Below are 21,136 nucleotides of genomic sequence, written 5' to 3' on the forward strand. Positions count from 1 at the left end.
TACATAGAGGAAACACGGACCTACATGAAAGAACACAGGGGAACAACACAGCAAAGCTGAACAGCTGATAGTGATCCCAACACCACAGGAATGTCAGCCGCTAACACACAGCTGTCATGGAAACACTAATATCTAATATCTGCCTTAATATCTGTCTTAAACTGCGTTTGTTCACCGCCGATTGGCGAGCACATGGAAACCATGGCAACACCCTTGGAGAGGTAAAAATCAATCCCGGCCACTGAAGGGCTTCGAGTACATAACGCAGTTAATAAAAGTTTTCCCTCAGTTATAAGCCCTTAATTGTGTGACGTCATCCACCACACGCGCACACGCCGGCTGGTTTCTTTGTAACTGCAGTGGGCTGCATACGCTCATAGGCGTCTCAGGTTCAGACACGCAATCGGACGTGAGGCGTTTACTGCCCGCGAGGCAGCGGCGCTCTCCGCTTATCGGCCGCATCCCTCTGCGGCCGATAACACGCCGCATCCTGTGGCTCCGCGCAGCGCGCGACGGGCGAGATGCACGTCGACCCGAGCTCGTCGTGTGCAGCCTGTGAGAATGAGACCCTCCCCATGAATTCGTATCGTGCACTTTATCTAAACACCAGTCTGGCTCCACTGCAGCGCCCGTTCCACGGGCGCGTCTCAATCTAAAAGACATTCCCTCCCTGTTGCTTCATATCTGACCATCCCCAGCAACAACACTCCTGATATTGCGGTAAATATATACTCAATAATAATGATGATAATATAACAGGTAAGGGGTGTGTTTATATGACTGAGGTTGGAGCCCAGGTAGGCGTATGCTGCGCGCGCCTCACGGCACGTGGACGATTATTCACGCACGAACCTGAGGGTCTTGCGGGCCAGCGGGGAGCCAGCCGGGAGCGGGAACGGACTGCGGGGAAAGACCACCCCCCCCCCTCGTGCGGGTCGCGGCCGCGTCAGACGAGCTGCGGAGCCGCGGCGCAGCGGGCGCGAACTTGAGGCGCTCTGTCCGTGGCGGCGGATCGCGTTCCCACCATCTGCGAGGAGGAGGAGGGGGGGGCGAGGAGGGGGGAGGTTGAACGGCGAGACCGACCCCCCGCGAGCGTCACCGCTGCGACCCGTTCATACCTGAGCTCGTTGATCCACGGTAGCGCGGACGATGTGACGGCTCGGGTTCAAACGCGCGTCTCTCGGGCTGAATGCGACCATGGGTCAAGGACTTGTGGATTTAAACGCTAAAGGAAGAACCGGAGGCATCGTCCGTTGCATACTTTAAGCCGTCATCTGTTCACTGACTGACCAGCTCCAGCCCCGTTCAGCCAGTACGCCGTGTATTCGGCCACCACGGGAAAATGAACTGCCACCGTTTATTTGCCCTTCAAGTATAGAAGAGCTGCGCTTTATTATTCTAAGAAGAGCAACGACATCCGCCGAGACATGGCTCGCCTGCTTGTTCTGGTCAACTCCGCGGTCCTGTTGCTTTTTGGCAGCGACATGTTCCTGGTGGGAGCGAGTAAGTATAAGTCCGAGCGGTGAATGCGTGCGTGCCACGAGCACAGGTCGTCAAATGCATGTGTTTTAATCTGCAGCTGCTTTATGTTTATTCTGATCATAACATGCACCACAGCTTCGTGTAATCATCATTACGGATGCCGCTCTTTACACTTTGCAAAAACAAAATAAGGTGTCGATTGTGTGTTTTAGGGCTCGTGCACGTAATAAAACATAGTTGCGGTGGGTTAATGGCAGGAAAACATCACATTAATACAGACACAATCACGACAATCACGTACTGGACAGGCTTCACCCGTTTGCAGGTGAGGGATTTTCAAACTAAAAGGTTGTGATTTGCGTTTTTAAGTTGTAATATTTCAAAATAATGTGCATCCACCTGAGGTCACATCATCTGTGGGTAAACTGGGGTAATTAAACCTTATGCGGCCTAAATATTGATAACAGTGGCATTTCTTCCAGTTGCAGACTGATGTATTTAAATCTTTCCCAATTGTGTAGGAGCTCTTTCTTCTCTTTCTGCCTCTCCTGCCACAGTGACTCTTTGTCTACCTGTCTCCCTCTATCTCCCCCCACTCAAGGGAACAGACTCCGACATGTGATAGCGCCCTGAGAGAATCAGATTGGCACTTCTCTGCGTCTGTGGCTGTGTGCAGTCAGTGTCTGTCAGGGTCTGAAAAAAGACGCAACTGTGACACTCAGAAATGTGAATATCATTTTTAGCTTTAGCTTTTAAATGTTAAATGGATTGCTGAGCGCTTCATGCTATGAGGCGGCTGTCTTCATCAGTAACCAGAGGACCCAAGAAAAGGTGAATTAATGGTAACCAGGAGGGAGTGAAAGCCTCTGTTATGCAATGCAATTAGTGTTTTTTTGGTAAATTATTCAAAAACATCATCAGTTATATAATGAAGGTTCTCTCAGTTAATCCTGAAATTCATTTTTATTTCATCAGGTAAAATAACAAAGGTCCCAGAATTCACCAGACTAAACCAAAGACGGTGTTTTGTTGCCATTAAACCCTCAATGGATTCATTTGGACGGTGGGGCTCATCGTTCCTCCAAATTGGCAATCTGCTGTTTGATAAACCCAGTGACACATTCTTGAGTAATAGATATGGTGCATTAGCAGAATCCATCAGAGCCCAGCGAGGCTTTGCTCAGCTTGTCATCATTGTATTTGCTCCCATGTAGCAAACAGACTAGTGTGAGGGGAAAGCGGGGTTTTATTCAGGCTTTTTCTTTCTATTAGCAGATTAAATGCAGAGACACTCAGGCTTCTTGCTACCGCTGTAGCTCGTGTAAGTTGATTTGGATAAAAGCATCTGGCAAGTGTAAATATCGCACTCGTTACTGTCTCGTCTAGACGTCCGTGAGTCCAAAGTAATGCTACAGAACGCCTCTATGAGTCCGATCCTGGTGGTCCTGACTGGGTCGGATGATGGAGTAATGTCAGCCTGCAGCTGAAACCCCTTAAGGTCTGGACGTTGATTTCATTAACCTTAGACTGGTACCTGCTCCGATCCAGTCAGTGAGAGGAGACAGAGTGTACAGTACAGTACCCAAAGGGGGGAGGGGGAGGGGGGGGGTGCTCTGCCAGTCGAGGACCTTGTCTCGCACGGCGAGTGGCAGCGAGTGCGGATGAGCTGTTTCAACTCTCTCCAGTTGAAACACGCTCAGACGAAGCGGTTTGAAGAATAACTGGGCAGCGCATAAACAGCCGAGGCCTCTGTTCTGAGCTCATGAGACGCTCACACAACAGGACGCCGCTCAAACTGTCACTGCTTTGGAGATCAAACTTAAATATCTGCCTTTTCCCATTTGAAGGTGCGTGGATCACATACAGTAGCGTTGCATGACTGACTGCTTTATTAATGAATGAAATGGAAAAAGCGAGCCAGCCATTCAAATTATAAAAGAATCAGGCAGAAGCAGCTTTTGTAAAACAAAGAAACAAAGGAAACGGCCGTTTATCACATTCAAACCTGTAAATGAGTCTCTCAGCTTTCAGAATATAATTACTTACTTAATTAGTGTACATTACTAACACCAACGTAGATTTACTACTTACACTCTAATATGCTCACGAATGCTGCTGTCAAAGAAAAGGAAAGAAAGAAAGAAGAAGAAATTAAAAAAAACAGCAGGTGCAGCAATAACACTAAACGCTAAATGCTATATTACAATTTGCAGGAGTGAAGATAACACCGTCAGATGAATTCATTAATTCATTGCAAACCCCTGTGTGATTCACCGTGGAGCGGTCCTTGTTCAGAGGACGCGACTGAGGCACAAAGACTATCAGTCAGGCCTAAATGCTGCAGCAGGAGACCGGACGGCCGCAGTTTGCGCCAGTTTGATATTTGCACTATAGTGAATCATCGAACGCCGCCTGTCAACCGCCACCCGAGAAGAATCGAGCTAATAGTCAACACCAGATCTGCTCCACTTGGCTTCATCTCATGTCTAAAGTCACCTTTCATGTTGCCCGACCTATACATTACAGTAGTGATGACTCACGGCCCGCATCAGCTCGACCGTCGCTTGCTCGATCACCACTTAATGACCCGCGGACCGTGCGTCACAGTGGCAGCGTCGGCCGCAACCCCCATCAGGCGAAGGACAACAAGCGCCGCCTTCAGGACCAACGCTAATCCTGAAGTTTAAGGTGGTGACAGCATACGAGAATGCAACTTATGGCATCGTTATCACAATCGTTAATTATTCATGATATGAAATTAGCCGTCACTGAGAGCCACAAGGACACAGGAGCCATTACTGTATAAATAATATATGTAAAAACCGACGCTTTCACCACATACTATACTACGTGTAGTAAGTTAACAAGGCAGCTACAGTGTATATGTGACTTAAAGCGCCTGCTTCTATAAAGGTGAGTTGAGTTTCTCATTAAATTGAAGAAATGAGCTACGCCACCAGCTGACCGAGGCCACCTTCGCCCCCGCGGACTCTACAGTCAGCATAAAGTCCAGTTATTCGCTTACCTGTACAAACCGACCCCCCCCTGTGAGTGGTTGACCTTGACCTAGCGTGGGTTCCAGCCACACACGTGCTGAAACAGGCGGACTCACCCCAAGGTCCTGGGAGCCACTTCAGTGTCACCTTCTGTGGGAACCGCTATTGATTGTCCCGGAGATAAAGCGGAAAGAAAGTGCAAACGGGAAAAAAAAAAGACGGGGAGCAAGAGAGATGGAGGCAGATAAAAGGGTCGACACAGGGAGATAAGAGCAAAGGGATGCGCGGGGGGCCCAAGCTGCAAGAGTGCAAATCATCTGAAATGGCTCCCAGTTTCATCATCTCGCCTTTCATCTCTCTGTTTTATGGGCTTTCTTTGGATGAAGCATTGCCCTCGTGCAGCGCGTAGCTGTCATCTCATGACAACTGTGTTAAGGATGATTTGCAGTATTCTGGGCCGGTGGTCTGTGCAGGGTGCACCCCCCCCCCCTCCTCTCGGACCCTGATGAGGTTAACGGATGTCCCCATTGGTTGCTTGTGATTTTTATGTGGATGTTCTGGGGTCGGAGCTCAGGTTGTGCATCGTGGCTAAGCTAAAACTCAATCTGTGTCTGGTGCTCGAAGCCGCTGACTGCAGACAGTCTCATTCAAACCTGTGGTAAGGACTCGGGATGCTCCAGGTGCAGCATTTTTCAGCGTCTACCGAGCGGATTAACGGACTGTGTTTGTCCTTTCCTTCCTTCAGACCGGCCACCGGCTCCCGTCAACGTCTCCGTCACCCACCTGCGCGCCGACTCGGCAAACGTATCCTGGGAGGTTCCGGAGGGAGACATAATAATTGGCTTCTCTATCTCACAACAGGTAGCTTCTAAGCTTTCTAAGCCCTTGATGTAATTTGAAGAGGCAGTGGATGAGTCAAACCCAAAAATAATGTACGTTACTGTGGATGATGTGTGCTTTTACTAACAAATGCCTAGCATGCTAATTATGCAGCCGCACGGGATTCTGGGTAAATACAGGTGCTGCAGGAGGAACACGTCTCACAGCTTTTGGGTCCTGATTGCTCCTTCTCTGAAAGGTCAAAGACAAACTCCCAAAGTTTGCGCGTCAAGCTGCTCGCAGCCTCACTTAATCAGAATATGGACTCCAGAACTTTTCAATTTCTCCCCAAGACACCAGATGGCGAAGACAAGGTGCCAACTGCTTATAATAAAGTGCCCAGCGTGTATATTGTCCGGTTGGTCACCTCTAGCTCACTGATGCAAAAGCCTCCTGTAAAGGATCGTTTCATAGAGTACGGCACTAACACAGCTTACATCGACTGCCCGGTGACCTCTGTGACCCCGTTCTCCATTGTAGGACTGATTATGGTGCCTACAATAGATCAATGTCGCTCCATTTCTCTCGTTCGCTCCCCAGCGACAGGACGGTCACATGCAGCGATTCATCCGGGAAGTCAACACCACCAGCCGCTCCTGCGTTCTCTGGGACCTTGAGGAGGAGACCGATTACATCATCCAGGTCCAGTCCATCGGCCTGTACGGGGAGAGCCAGGCCAGCAAGAAGGTCCACTTTCGCACGCTCAAGAAGTCCGACCGGATCTCGTCCAACAGCTCCAACCAAGGTAAGCTGCAAAAAAGGCGTCAGTGAGGTGTCACGGCTTCCTGAGCGCGTTCCCTCTCACTGTTACATAACACGACGCTCGGCTTTTAATCCCACGTGCTCCTCCACAGGCTCAGACCAAAGCAGCTCATTACGAGCGCTTCTCCTTCCTGTGGCGCTGAAGTCTCGCCTGGCTGTGAAATGCTCCTGAGCACCGTGAAAATGAGACCGACGCGAGCGCGGAGGAACCCGAAAGCCTCCCGTCGCGGCACCTCTCCGGGGTCTCGATGAACCGCTCCGAGGCTTATTTCCTCCGGGGAACCAATTCATTATTGGCAGCCGGCTGGAGCACATCTGCAGCCGAGCTCGTCTGAATTTATGCAACTCCCATATCACTGTGGGCGCCTCATCACGATTCTGACACACACTCGGAGACACTTCAGATTCGCAGTCTGGGCTTGGCTCATGGGCTGAGGAAATAGGAAGACCGTGACAGGCAGAGAGGAGCATTTCTTACAGAGAAATGAGAAGCAAAAGGCTGTTTGCTTTTATAATGAGCAGCTGGGAGGAAACTCCACAGCTAATCTCTTCTTCTTTATTATGCATATTAATTATAAAATGGACCAAATACACAAACACTCAGTATAATGGTGTAGTCAGGTTTGTGGATATACTGTAGGAGGTTAATCATAAAGGTCCTCCTTAAGCTGACTCAGGTCTAGTGTCGTTAATTAAGTTGGCAAGATGAGCTGAAGTAAAAGAGAAACAACAGCATCAGGCTTCTTCCCGGCGCCTTCATGTAAGATACTGGGGGTATTCCATCAATATTTGAACAAAGGCTTGAAAAGAAATGTGGCTTGTGCCTCCTCTCAGTATAATTTAAACTAATCAGGATTTGTCCAAGTGGGTCAGAGAAACCGGCCATTCCATGGACTCAGCATCATTTGTGAGTTTGTTTTTGTGTAGAGGCGATCAGTGTCAGCTTTCCATGAACCTAATCCAAGCACTGCCGACTCCCCGTGCCCCAGTTTCATCCAGTTAAGTCGAATCACGTCAGCTTTTTCTCTGTAACTTCGATGGCGTTTGTTTTCTCAGCTTCACTTTGTATATTGGGTTCTGGGCCCTGATAGGTTTTGACCCCAATGCAGTTCTGTTGGCAGATTTAGTGTGGTACAGTAGTCCTCCCTTAGGGCCACACATCCACCAGAAAAACTAATATATACTAGAGCTGTTGTGTCTGAAACTCATTTAGGAGCAAACAAAAAGAAGCTTCAAACTCTGTGAAACCTCAGCAATGCTTAGAACAAAACACGTTACTAAATATTTAAAGTAAAGATGAGTAAAGCTGCAGAAGACGTCTCAATAAAACACATGAAGCAGCATTAGGCTGCATTCACAGCACTCACTGAACAGGTGGGGAGTTTTGCTCAAGGACACTTGACAAACTGCTTCACAAATCGAACCGCAGCTGCCGAACTTATTTTCTAATAGCTCCGATTTAAACACTGAAGGCCTTGATTCAAAACTAAATGTTGATGCATAACATGTATTTACAGTACATCCCGTTCCTTCAGCGTCAGAGTATTTCTACTGGCTCTTAAGCAAAACAATCAGTTCCCATAAAGTGTCGACAGAATGTTTATGATGCTTTCTTCTAAAATTAAAACATTTGTTTTCAAAAACCTTAACGATCTTAATTCAAATTGATACTCTGGCTGCCGGCCACTGTTACTTAAAACCTGTTTAATCTACAGTAGCCGTCTATGAGAATACTATGTGCAATATGCCAATCACTCCTAAGAGGAACAGCTGTAATAACCTTAAATCAATAATTTGCCTAAGTGCTATTCTCTTTGTCCACTGAATGTACAGCTCACGCTGCCCGAGTCACAGTTCACTTAGGTTCTATATAAAACATTTCCAGGCAACCTACAGTGTAGAACACGTGCCGCGAGGTCATTTGAATTTAAATGGGATTTTTTTTTTCCTCTCAGGATCAATATTTCTTCCCAAGGTCCATTTAAATGTCGCAGGTTCAGTGGAGAGCATGTAATCAGAATATATGAATCTAAGTGCTTTAAACGAGGTACAGTATGTTTTTTGGTGGGTTCTGATCAGAAAATAAATAGTTTATTGGTATTGAAGAAGAGGAATTAGCAGCTCTAGTTATGTATATAGTTAATGCGATGTTAACACAGCCACAAACAACATCCTGGGATTTTAAGGTCAGCTAATTATCTCAACAGCGAGTCTTTGGTGAAACGGCAGCGCTCTCATTCTCCTTCGGCGCACATCACACAGCATACGGTATGTGAGCGCGGCGCAAGCATGAAATATGGATGAAACAACAGCGTGTGATTCAGGTCGTCTGCCAGTTGCGTTTCCTGGCGCCTTCGGTCGGCGGTTTTCCTGCGAATTCAAAGCAGAAGCAGTCGATGAATAGTTGATTGTGGAGTGGGTTGAGCTGAGATGGAGCAGACGTGGGAGCAATAAACTGGGAGGCACCTGACCTGGCATTTACGTGTAATGTCCAGGGTGGGATCCACTCTGCAGAGCTGCTCAGGAGAAGATGTGGGCCAGAGGAATCCGAGCTGTGCTGGGTTTATGAAATCAAAAATCAGCAGATATCACCTGATTTCTGATTCCTTCAGGCTCACGGGCCTAAATAACGCAGCGGGCCCGACTCTGTAATTGGCATCACGTGAAGAGAGCTGACAGCCCGGCGTTCGGGCCCAGTTTCCTGACAACCTGATTCACTAAAAGAGGCAATTGGGAAGAGTGCTCCTCTGGAAGAGTTCCATTCATGCGGAACGGGAGATAGTTGGGAGAGTGGAAGTATCAATCCACTTAAAGGAGGATGAATGCTGCGGGAGTGATACGTGATAATGCCCACCTCTGACTATTTTCAGTTTTGGGGAGATGAATGGAGTGACAACGCTTCTGCCATTTCTTAATGGCGCGGGGTGAGTTTCCGCCTTCAGGAAAATAGGCCACTGATGTTTTTGAATGGCTCTGTGCAGATGACCCCACCGTGCAGGGCCTGGACAAGTCCCGGCATCTACAGACGGGCGAGATGATCATAATCGTGGTGGTCCTGGTCATGTGGGCAGGTAGGTGGAAACGATGCAGAGTCATAAAGCAGGAAAGCTCATATTGTGCCTTTTATTGTTTAATGGAACCTGAGTGTCACATTAAAACATTCCTATTAGTCAAAGCGGGAAATGGAAACGTGACACATGAACAAACAAATGAGGGACATCAATACTTGACGCGTTAATCAGCAACAGATAAGATCAGCGTGGTTCCTTCGCGCAGGAAGCTGAAGCTAAAGAACCAGGATGACGAACTGTAACACTGAGCAAATGTGACAAATCCGAGCATCTTCTCTTTCCGGGGGCCTCTCGCAGCAGCGATGCCAACAGCAGCATCACACTTCGGAGCCTGAGCGCGAGCCCTTTGAAGCGTCGCGCTGATTAATGAAGTGTTGAGGGCCGACGCGACGCGATGCGGCGCGGATGACAGGCAGGCTGCCACGAGCGGGGCTCCCGCCCCCGGGCGCCCGAGTGAGATGTTAAATAATACTAATGAGAGGAGTGACACGGAGGCTGTGGAGTGGGAGAGAAAAATACGGCGTCCGCGACGGGCTGCTCCTTTGCAGCGGCTTTAAAGGCAGATTCAGCCTTTTTTCCCCTGCAAATCATAGTCTGTTTATTTGTATATATTTCTATTTATCGATCGTCCAACATGGCTGCTCTGCTCCAGACACTTACTGTAACAGATCTGAGCTGAGCACTCAAGGTGCACGCGTCATAATTTGGTCACAAAGTGAAATCTGACTCTCAGTCTCACTCTGCTTCTCATTAGCTGATCTCGCGGATCCTCCTCTGAATGGCTAATGACAGCCTTCACATAGAAAGTCAGGACCTTGGCGAAGCGAGGACGTTAATTGCGAGCGCGAGGTGCTTATCTAAACCGGAGGCACCTGGAAGGCTGCGGGACGCGACAAAGCAGCTCTCTGGGGCGAATCGGCGTCGTCCCGGCGCTCAGGCGCCGGCGCCGCCGTCACGCTCTCCAGGGAGCGGGATTCCATTATCCACACGGCCTTTCAGGGAGAGGAAGCGGGGACGCGTCTGTGACTGACAGCTGTCGCCTCACGACTGTGTGTGTGTGTGTGTGTGTGTGTGTGTGTGTGTGTGTGTGTGTGTGTGTGTGTGTGTGTGCCCCTCGCAGCTGTTATTGCCCTGTTCTGCCGGCAGTATGACATCATCAAGGACAACGACTCCAGCAACAATAAGGAGAAGGCCAAGCCGTCGTCGGAGAGGAGCACGCCGGAGCACCACAGTGGAGGGCTGCTGAGGAGCAAGGTGAGGCCCCAGTACGCTCCCAGTACTCCCAGTATCGGCTCTGTGTAGTTTTTCTGTCCTTGATACTAGTGCAAAATTAGTGATTTACATGCACCATCTTTCCTATAGATGTAGAGATGAAACACAGAAGGTGACTGCTGCATGGTCCATTATAAGCTTTTGCGTTTGCATTATGGCTCCTTGTGTGTATGGACGTGCGCTGATGCTCTGTAATGAGGCCCCAACCAGTCGATAAGCAAGGTCATTTGCATTGAGTGCTGAACCCAAGCAGCCGAGGGCCCTCTCGTTAAGGCTCCTGTCAGCGGGGCCGTAATGGGGGAGTTTAGACGTCTCTCCGTTTTTATTATCATCACAGCGCCGCGTGGTTATTTGAGCAGCTTTTATCAAGGTAAACAGGCTGGATGGTGGAGCGTAATGGTTCTTAACGTCCCACCTGCTCCACTTTCGCTGCCTGCACGCGCGCACAACGCGCTCGAGCGCATTTCAGCATCTTCAAACGGTGGGAGCGCTGGAATGTATAATTGGCCATTAAAGGCGCCGTCTGTCCCGATCGGCCTCACAACGTTCTCTCTATATCAACACACGAAGCCGCGAAGCACCAGAAGTCATGATAAAGATTTCATATTTTAGATAAGAACTGTGAGACACAATACGCCTAATGCCAAACTACTGCTTTAATGTTGTTTCAAAACGTCAAAAAAGCCTTTTGTCCTTCGTGTCTTTTACAGTTTCATCCTTCGGTGCCGTCCATCAACATCATTGAAGTGTGAGAGAAGCGAGGCCGCGTTCTTCTTCCATTAATGCATTTTTCGACCCTTCTCGCTGATGAAGACGTTAGAGCGGACGGTTGCGTAACAGAATCTGAGGTTTCCCGTGGGTCTCAATCAGCATGAAAGTCTAAGTCTGGCCAAGGCTGTCTTGCAAAACACACGTGCATGCATGCACACAGCATTCGTAGGGAGAGACTAAACCACACACACACACACACACACACACACACACACACACACACACACACACACACACACACACACACACACACTAGTAACTCACTCCTGCAGGTTATTCGTAGATAAACTGATGTTAACCCATGGTACAGTTAACATTGATGTCTTTGCCAGGTGCTTGATATGTTATCGCAATACAATCCCTAAATACAACCTATCATCTCTGGGAGGCGTCGTCGTGACTTTAAATACGCGGTGTATTTTTGATATTGGCTTGTGCGGTCACACCACTTCATCATCACACAACCTGTTTTCTCATTGCCCATTGTGTTATTAAACCACCTCAGCGGCTTCTTCATAACGACTCAAAGCAAAAATACTCAGCAGAAATAATCAATTTAAGCGGCATTTTTAGGATAAAGCTGTATTTTCACACATATGTGTAGATGTACCTCGTCGGGAAGCTGCATGCAGGTCATTTGCCTGTAGACTAGCCTTTGCTGTGCATCCAGAGTTAGAGAAATATGACGATTCTTCTATTCCACCCGCTTTCAGTCCAGGACCTCATCTTTTATCAGCCTGTGTTTCATTTTAGATCTTGTACATTTCCTGACAATTGTATTACCCGAAGTGTAAAATAAAGCTTCTTCCCACTACTAATGTAATTAACTGTCTCCCGCTGAATCACTTTCATCACCAAAAAAAAAATGCACATTTGCTCATGAAGTACTCGTCAGCCGGAGGCCAAGACTCAGTGGGAAAGTGCACGTCGTGCATAAAATGTTTGCCAAGTTGCATCACACATTAACTTAGAAATGATAGTAGTTAAAGTAAAAGGTACTTACTTCCATTTCAGGTACAAAATGCAGACAGTGCATAAAAGCTGTAATTTAAATCAAGCCATGTGTTTGGATTTTGCAGTTCTCAAACATGGTGCAGATATATACTGTAATATGTATATTATTCAGCTAATTGAAAAAACTGCTTTCATTGTGGAATGGTAGAGCCATTATCAACACAGTGTTAAACTATTAGGGCTGTGTGGGTCGTCTTATCAGTAGCTAATTAGCCATTTCAAAACTGTATCAAACAGACAATCAGGAGATAATTACATAATTTGTAACACAAAACAAGACCCCAGAATATGATCGACTTACGAGATATGATAGTAAAGAAGGTAAACCAGCCCTGAAGCCCAGAGAGGGGTGAGATATTGGCTCAGGAAGCCGAACACGGACAGGGCTGCATTTAACAGCTGAGTGTTTATAGCTGCCAAAGTAAAAAATGAGCGGCACCTCCTTCCTTGTTACACTTCTGGTGTTTATTTGGCTGCTGCAGGCTCCACTCGCACGACATGCAGTCATGGAAGCAAGAATCTATTTCATGTCACACTATGTGTGATGCAGCTTGGCAGACATTGTGCGCATAACATGCAGTCTTGGCCACTGGCCTTGTGAGTAAATGCTATGAATATACTAGACCATGACATTTTTTCCATCACACGCTATACAGGACTACAGTATGACCATTTTTTGACAACATACTAAACTATGACCCTTTTTTACATCATCAAGAAAGGAAAGAATCACAGAATGTTATGGAATGTATAACGTCTGAGCCACAGAAACAGTTACAAATCAGTCATAGTCAACATTGTCATTAAAGTGTCAGAGTACTGTATGGTATAAAATCTGAAAAAACACAAGGAATGGTGGCACCACATACTCTAAAAACAATCCAAGCTGGGATTCAAACCCAGGGCTCTAAAAGCTGAGAGTAACTGCCCAGTCACTGACCCTGAGGAACACCTACTGTACATTAGGCACTAGCTTTTATCCACTGCCGTGACTATTGTGGTGAAATCTAAGATTTAAAATTATGTATATTATGTAAAGAAAAAAGTGTCATATTATAGTATGACATGAAAAAAATGGTCATAGTAAAGCATGTCATCAAAAAGGGTTATAGTATCGTACAGTAAGATGTCAAAAAGGGTCATACAGTAGCAGCGAAGAGAGCATCTGTACTGTAGTTTAGCAGAGAAAAGCCGACATACACTGTACAGTACTTGTCATTGACTCAGCATCTTGAGTTAACCTTTCAGAAGCAGCATTACCTGTAGGGTAATGTGGTGTGGGGTGAACCTTTCTCTCCTTTGTGCCACCGCATAGCTTGATTATTTGACAGCCCACAGTTACAGTAGCGCAGACTCAAAAGCAACAAGTCAGCATGATCTTTAATCTTCAGCGTGACCTTTGGTGCTGCGAATGTATCCGACTCCAGAGAGTGATTTCTACAGCTGCTTTCAAAAACTACAACCTTTTAAACGCATTCCTTTTCACCGCCCGGTGTTATTCATGCTCACAGTCTGACAGCCAGACTGGATGCACCCTGCCATGATGCACAATCCACAGCTCCTGTTTGCACATTGCACCTCTGTCAACAGTGATCAGAGTGAATAAAGCCGGCTGATATTATGATTCTACTTCACAGAGCACATAAAAACAGAATGTGACTTATCAGCTTTTTATTTATGCTTTAAATCATGGTCCTATTAATTATTATTCTGAGAATGTTAATGTAATTTTCTAAAAAACATATCTAATATTTTAAATGTGTTAAAAATACTTTTGACTTGCATCAGAGTAAAGCAAGAAGACATGGTTCTGTACTGTACACCTGGTCTGCATCATCTAAGTTTTCAATCAGGGAGCTGAATGGACATATTGACGCGGCCATGTCAGTGTGACAGACAGACAAAGGAGAATGCCCTCGGCTTTGATTGATCGCAGCGAGCTGAAAAATGTTCAGTATGGATCCAATTTCAACTTTGAACCGAAACGCTCTGCAAAATTCTGCACAAAGAGAAAGATCACTGACATAAACTCACCAATTTAACGCCTAGTTTCGCCTGCTGTGTCAGTGCACCGGCCTGTGGTTGTTTATTTAACGATTTACTAAAAGTCGGTATTGATCGAGTTAGAGGTCAATTTTGGAATTAAATTCAGTCACAACTAAATGATACATCATAATTACATAGTCTGGCCCTGTTAAAGACCACATTGTAGCTGGATGGAAAATGCTGTTTTGATGTAAACAAACAGGTGAAAACAAGAATTCTGTGCAATATTTGTACAATGCTTTTATTATCAAGCATAAATATGTAACAAACCATAACAGTTTCCAAATTCTGTACAAATCTTTACACAGTTTAGGACAACTGCTTGTCGTTTATTCACAAATCGCTATCATCATAAAATCACAACACTGCTGGAATCCCACCAATTGCATAGATAGAAAATAAGCACCTTCTTTGAAGAGTAAAGTCATACTGTAAACGTAAAAAAATCCTGTTTTGCTGTTTCTAATTGCTCTTGGTGTGTTCCGTTCTCACGCGCTCGCCGGCTCATCTGTATTCAGTGCACCGCCGGCTCAAATTGGCAGCCGAACCCTCCCAGCGCGGGTCAGTTACCGCTCCTGCATGGAAAATTCCCATCTACCCGGCGTCGGCTGGGGATCTGTCCGTTACTGCTGCGTGGAATCCAACTCGCGGAGGCCTGGCTTTAATTTATACACAGCGTTTGTGCAGTTCTCAGTAAGAAAAAATCCAAAAGGGGCTGGGTACAAATCAATCGCATGCAAAAGCAAACACTGGTCAACATCTACATGTATAGCTACTATTGTTTATTTTGTCCTGTTGAGCAATTCCTCTTCACGTGTCCCCAACAAAGTCAATTAAATAATAAATTAAACTGGCTTCAAGACTCAAAAGTCTGTTGTTTGTTACGAGTATTGGGTCTGAAAAGCTCCTTGACAACGACTCATCACCAAATGTCATCCAACGGCATCCTGAATCAACTGGTCGCTCCACGATGGAGAGGAGGAGGTGGGGGAATATTTCACGCTCCCAAGGAATGATGCTTGAGAGGATAATAAAAAGGGACAACGCTGCGTTTTGACAGCGCGACCTTGAGTCCCGGGGGGGAAGCCGGAATGCAAACACGGCTCAATATTTAATCCTCAGACGGCGGTTGCTGTCTGCGATATCCAAACAACGGGGGGCTTTCTCGCACCGATGCAATGGAGTTCGTCCCTCAGCCACTCAGGAACAAAACATTGCAATTAAGCTTCATGGCGTAACCTGATAAGCCATCCAATTATTCTGCAGCGGGTGTCATGACAACAACTCGCCTCCCACCTCCTGCCATCACAATTATCCTCAGTCATGACGCCATGAATACAGAGAGAGAGAGAGAGAGAGGGTCCACTTCAGCCAGACCCAGGCACAATATAACAGCCTCTTGATTGTGGCCGGCATCTGAGCGGTGGGTAAAAATAATCTGCAAACAGAGCGCGAGCACAGCAACTATTTGTGTGTAATGAGATTTGGGATATAAAGTGTTTCGCTGCAGAGATTACAGGCGCGACAGGACGATATGAGGAGCGTCTCCCGGCGGAGCGGAGGATTGCTTTTTGTTACGTAACAGCCCTGAACCCGCACGTGAGTCGCCGGCGGCTGCTCTGCAGAAATGAAGCGACTCCTGCAGTGATCGAAGCGCGGTACTTTTAGACTTGGATCTGTACAAAGTGGGCTAAGCTAACGCAAAACATACAGGCATTAAACACCAACCTATTTATAATTATTGTGACACAGCTTTAATATTAAAAATACAGCAGTCTGGCCTCGCACTGTACGGCTGCTGTTCTGTACCAGTACCATCATCTTTATCTACAGCGAAGACGTGGCCCAGTGTAAATCAGCCATTTGGTTCAAATGGGGCGGCAGGAAATGCATAAACCACAAACAACATCAAGCTATTAATAAGAGTTTCGTTGTCGTGTGCTTGATGAATGTTCTTCACCCATATTCAAGATTTAAGAACTGTTATATAATAGTTATATGCTGCTTAATGTCTCATGTGTAGAAATACACTAAAATCTGAGTGGGATGTGTTTAACTTTTTATTGTGTGTAGGTCGGCTAATAACCCCCATCACACGCTCCACTTGCTTTCAGTCACATCTGATGGCCTTACTCACCAGCTCCTAGTGGAAGCGGTCCAGCTATGGATTCCAGTCCTCTCTGTCACCCATTGAGGACGTGCCACCGCCCTCTGTACAGCTACTACTTTGAATGGGAATGCTAATTTGTCGCTTGTGTGATGGCGTTTCCGCTGGCAGCTTGTGAACGTTGATTGGCAGCAATGGCTGTTTACACTGAGGGGCGTGTTTGCCGACAGGTAGGTACTGGCAGAGATTGCACTTTATGCATCAGAGCGTTGGCTTCTCTACATATCACACGCAGCCGCTCTGATTCCGGCTGCACAGCAGGGGGCGTGATGCGCGTTTCTGTCTGTTTGTGAATGATTTCTCTCTTCCTTTTTGTCCTGTCGCCGTTTGTCGGGGGAGCGTTATTCAGGCCCCTCGTTGGAGGCAGACAACAGACCCCCGCTGGAACCCCCCGCGGGGACTCAGAGCTGCATCGCCAGAGACGGGTTCGGAGCAGGACTCGGCCAGTCTGAAAGGGAAAAAGAGGAAAATAATTGAGCACCAGGGGCCTCAGATACGTATTCATCCAGTTTCCAGGAAACACAAATGTTAGGAATGTGTGATGCATGGATGATGAGCATGTGGGAGGGGAAATATCCAGAGAGGTGAACAACTCAACCGGCTGTTTGACACATTTATCACTTACCCGTGTCCATCTCCTCGACTTCCATGTTGCTGCATGTCAGGTAGTAAAGGAATCATAACAACGTGACTCAGAGGTTAGAATAGCACAACAAACGTGTAGTCGCACAGGGAGGTTCAATTACAGACAGATGAATCCTGTCACGTTCAGATGAGGTTTATGTTTTTGATCAAGCTAATGGTTTGTCATCAAAGTGTCCTCACTGGACCTTTCAAATTAAAGGAATTCACCACTCATTAATTCCATGGCAACCCCCCCGTCGCCCCCCGCTGACCTCCAGGGCGTCACATTTAAGCGCCCCTCGCTCTCGCTCGCCCGCCCCTCGTTCACCCGTTCGCTTTAACCCAGCGTCTCAAACACATCTATTGGCTGCAGGCCGCGGGCCTAACGAGCTGCAGTGGCTTTAATATGCGAGGCGCCGTCCCTCAGCTGGGCTTCGCTCTGCTTTTAGAGGCCAGCACAGCGCTACAGGGCACAAACACTCACACAGGAGGAAATAAAGAGCCACGCTGCGGGTTCAGACGCAGAGGGGGTCCCTCTGTTTGCACAAACACACATTCAAGGATTCATTGTCACACTACTTCAGTGATGAAGGGCCGATGCACAGTGGAGCAGCGCTGTCAGCAAAGGTGGACGCCGTGTTCGCATTCACAGGTCTGTTGTGGGTCAGTTGTGGCACAGTAGTTCAGACTTGTAATTATAATTTGTCTTACAGCATAACTCTGGATTCGCAGAAAGTACTTTATTACTTCACCCACAAATTAGAGCTGTGTCAGCACTTTCGTGCAGTTCCTCCTCCTCAGTTTCATAAGCTTTAGCCTGTGGCCTAACGAGACACCGGAGACTTTACAGCCCCACAGTAATTGCAGGCATTTGCTGGGTTAACGTGAAGGAAGTTCTGTCTATTCTGTCTACATTTATTAATATATCCTCTATGACATAAAACATTAGTGGTCACATGCAAAAATTACCTTGAAAAGACGTCATCCAGTCCATCATCCACCTCCTGTAGACACAGAACATCAATAAGAACACAGCCTGCAGCTGCTACACAGCTAAATATGTTATTCAAACAACACAAATAAGAAACTGCGACAATCCAGTCAAATAGAACACAATTTCAACATCCATAGACAAATTCACTTCATGCAAATCATAAGAAGACAATTAGACACTATGTCATGAACATCATTTAGTTAAAAAGAGATGACGTTTAAATCTCATAGCATCTTTTCAATTAAAAAACAGGTTAAGTTAAAACAGATTTCCCAACATGTAGAAAATCAGATAATGTATCAAGTGAATTTCACTGTGTGACATCAGCTCAATATTGTAAAGGAAACATTTCCACCTAGTGTTCAACATCTGCAAGTGAACAAATTTGTTGCAACAAGAATGAATCACACTGTCACAATGATTTCATTAGAAGAGATTCATCGGCAACACTGTATTGAACACTGCAATTCTTTACATCTCTTTTGATTTAGGATCAGATTGTGAGACTATATTTTGGCTATAAGCTTTTTTTTAAGCCCATTCAGAGACAGTGACTTACCCAAGAGTCGTGTTTGATGGGTCGCCTTCGAGTGGGGTTACTGCGGGGCGAGGGCGAGCTGAGCGAGGCGGAGAAGAACGGCCTCCGCAGCTTCTCCTCCATCTCCGCAGACTTCTGTGTGCCTGGATCTGAGGACGACATCAGACTGACTCATGAGAACGTGAGAATTGTTGAGAGACGCTGGAAAAGAAAATTATTGCGTCTGAAACTGACTTTTGACCTTCACAAGTCATGGAAAAATAACTGAATTCACATACAGTTGTCTGTGACTTGGGGGCAGAAGATCTAGTTAATTACTCAATCATGTTTAGTGGTCGGGGCCTGGTTTCTGGATGCAGGCGCCCACTTTGAGTCTCGTATAGCGGAGGAAATATAATAGAGTTTAAGCTCAAGCGCTTTATAATCACCAGCGGGACGTCCTGCTCTGTCCAGGTCTGCGGCCGGCCCTGTCGCTAATACAATCCAGGCTGCAGTCTCGAGACTCAATAGACCCAATAAGAGCCGCGGATTCAATGAAGCTCCGCGCAGCCGCGGACTGTGAACGCACCTGCTGGAATCCGCGGCGCGTCCGCCTCCGCCGGCCGGCCGTCGCCCGCGCAGGAGCAGCAGCTCCGGGCCTTCCTGCTTTTATCTGCGCGCACAGCAACCGGCGTCAGGGGCGATCCGTTCAAAGCGGGTTCCGCAGTGATGGACTGAGGGGGGGGACTCACCTTCCTGAGCGATCTCCCAGAGGTCCAGAGCCACTTTAAAGGCCTGGGCCACCGTCAGCGTCACAGCCTGAGCCTGGAGGGGAAATGAAACACAGCACATTTAATTCAATCAGGTTCGTGGAATGGATTTAGTCGAGTGGTCGATTTAAACGGGATTGCCACTAGATGGAGCCACACGCCGCCTGCAGCGATGCTGAGGCCACGCACCCGCTTCAATGGCGACGTGTGCAGGCAGTTGCAGTGAAATCACACGAGTTGCAAACTTACTATTTTCTTCTTTTGGCAGAGAAACGCGTGGCACTCCAGGGTCTCGTTGAACTGCCTCTGGGAGACGTACGCAAAGACCTTATCCTGAGTTTTATCTGCTGTGCAATAGGAGATTCTGGAAGAAAAGAAAAAGCATGTCATCATCATCATCATCATCATCATATAGAAATAAAATGACATTGATGAATTTATAACGATAAATAAGCTTGAACCTGAGACACAGCCCTTCTCTACTTTGACATGTTCAGCCAATACGTGTCTTGCAGAAGCCGCCTGCGTTTTGCATTATTCTGCAACACCCCGGTGGTTACGGAACATTCTGCAGCCTCTTTCACCAAGCACAGAAAAATTCCCCCCGCGTTGAAGGTACATTCTGAAATGTCAGAATTCCCGCTGTCAGAGGCAAAGCGGAAGGTTTCGCATTCTGAATCGATGGCCTCTGCGCGTGAGCACCTGAGACCTGGTTCCTGTCAGTCACGCCCAATCTCTCCTGGATCTTGTTTCCGGCGTTGTGTAAATCCAGTGGCCCTCGAGGGTCATCTGGAACCCATCGAGGCTGAGCCCACGCTGCCATTTTGTTATTTTGTGCTATAGATCTAAAGCCCCCGTGTGGGTTTGAGTGCACACAGCCTTTAAGTGCAGGCAGAACAAGGAAGGGACTGATTTTCTGCTCGCCATCGAGGTTTTCCTGATAATTTAACCTGAACCGAGCCGTACTTGGCCCCCTTTCACATCCTGGAGATTCCGATGCCCTCAGACAACGTCATCCGTCATCATTAGAAACACAACACAAAAAAAGGAGTTATTTATTTAATCCAATAGCAGGCGTGAAATCGGCAGGCCTCGCGTCTACCCGTCAGATTGTTTGCTGGCTTCCACCACAGATACATGACCCACATAGCAAAGCCCAGGACGCCCCGTCCCCCCTACACTCTGACTTATATTTGGGCCCTAATTGCAGAAATGATGAAAGGGTTGACCTATATACAGTTTGGAAAACAAGCGTGATGTATTTAAAGTACTTTAAAGTAGTACTATACTGTAACTTTATAAATAAAGGACTCAGATATTTGCTTCTTTCTTATTTCTTATATTATTAATCCATCATAACCCGCAGAACAGCCTGTTATATTATTGGCACCCATGTGAGAATAAAAGGGCGACACCTCGTTGGAGTTGACACAGATTTAAGAAGAAAGAAACACGTTTAATCATCATTTTCCCGCATTCGCTGCGGGAGCGCGCAGAAACGTTAAGCAGGCAGATTTGATTCAACGCCATCGCGATAAGTGGCACAAAGAAGAATGCTTTAATTACTGCAAACTGTGCGACAACGGCACCCGCTCACAGCGCGAGCCTTCAGCCTGAGACAAGAGAAATAAACAAATAAATAAATAAATAAATAAAAGACCTGACAGCATCAGAGAGTCTTCACTAAGCTCGAACAACAGACGCTGAGCTGTCAGTCGGCATCATATCTCCAAAGGGGCTCTGTGGACTGCAAGCCTTTGATCCCCTCCCC

The 21,136-nt window shown here is 46.9% G+C and overlaps 2 protein-coding genes and 1 long non-coding RNA gene across 5 annotated transcripts in view; 2 read left to right on the forward strand and 1 right to left on the reverse strand.

Annotated features, from left to right (window-relative positions):
* Positions 1-883: 883 nt before the first annotated feature.
* On the forward strand, positions 884-12,056 carry fndc4a (fibronectin type III domain containing 4a). The gene is made up of 6 exons (XM_029140672.3): positions 884-1,503; positions 5,224-5,339; positions 5,898-6,102; positions 9,101-9,190; positions 10,311-10,444; positions 11,173-12,056. Exons 1-6 carry the CDS (start codon positions 1,428-1,430, stop codon positions 11,212-11,214), a joined length of 663 nt encoding a protein of 220 aa, XP_028996505.1. The 5' UTR covers positions 884-1,427; the 3' UTR covers positions 11,215-12,056.
* Positions 12,057-14,508: 2,452 nt separating this feature from the next.
* The window catches only part of si:dkey-71h2.2 (low density lipoprotein receptor adapter protein 1), a 32,802-nt gene continuing 26,174 nt past the window's right edge, over positions 14,509-21,136 (reverse strand). For 2 of the 3 annotated variants that reach the window (XM_029140669.3, XM_041069461.2), the window contains exons 4-9: positions 19,615-19,729; positions 19,348-19,420; positions 19,185-19,268; positions 18,638-18,765; positions 18,054-18,088; positions 14,509-16,908 (exon numbers count right to left, since the gene is read on the reverse strand). In XM_029140669.3, the coding sequence (XP_028996502.1) occupies positions 16,806-16,908; positions 18,054-18,088; positions 18,638-18,765; positions 19,185-19,268; positions 19,348-19,420; positions 19,615-19,729 (538 nt within the window). In that variant the 3' untranslated portion in view covers positions 14,509-16,805. Of the gene's footprint in view, positions 16,909-17,085; positions 17,115-18,053; positions 18,089-18,637; positions 18,766-19,184; positions 19,269-19,347; positions 19,421-19,614; positions 19,730-21,136 lie in introns of all 3 variants that reach the window. The other variant, XM_029140670.3, reaches the window with a different exon arrangement.
* LOC121202005 (uncharacterized) lies at positions 18,657-20,687 on the forward strand. Its single transcript, XR_008693940.1, has 2 exons — positions 18,657-18,797; positions 19,634-20,687. It is a non-coding gene; the product is annotated as an uncharacterized LOC121202005 (long non-coding RNA).

This window comes from Betta splendens, chromosome 24 (genome assembly GCF_900634795.4).
Source record: "Betta splendens chromosome 24, fBetSpl5.4, whole genome shotgun sequence".
Classification (NCBI taxonomy): domain Eukaryota; kingdom Metazoa; phylum Chordata; class Actinopteri; order Anabantiformes; family Osphronemidae; genus Betta; species Betta splendens.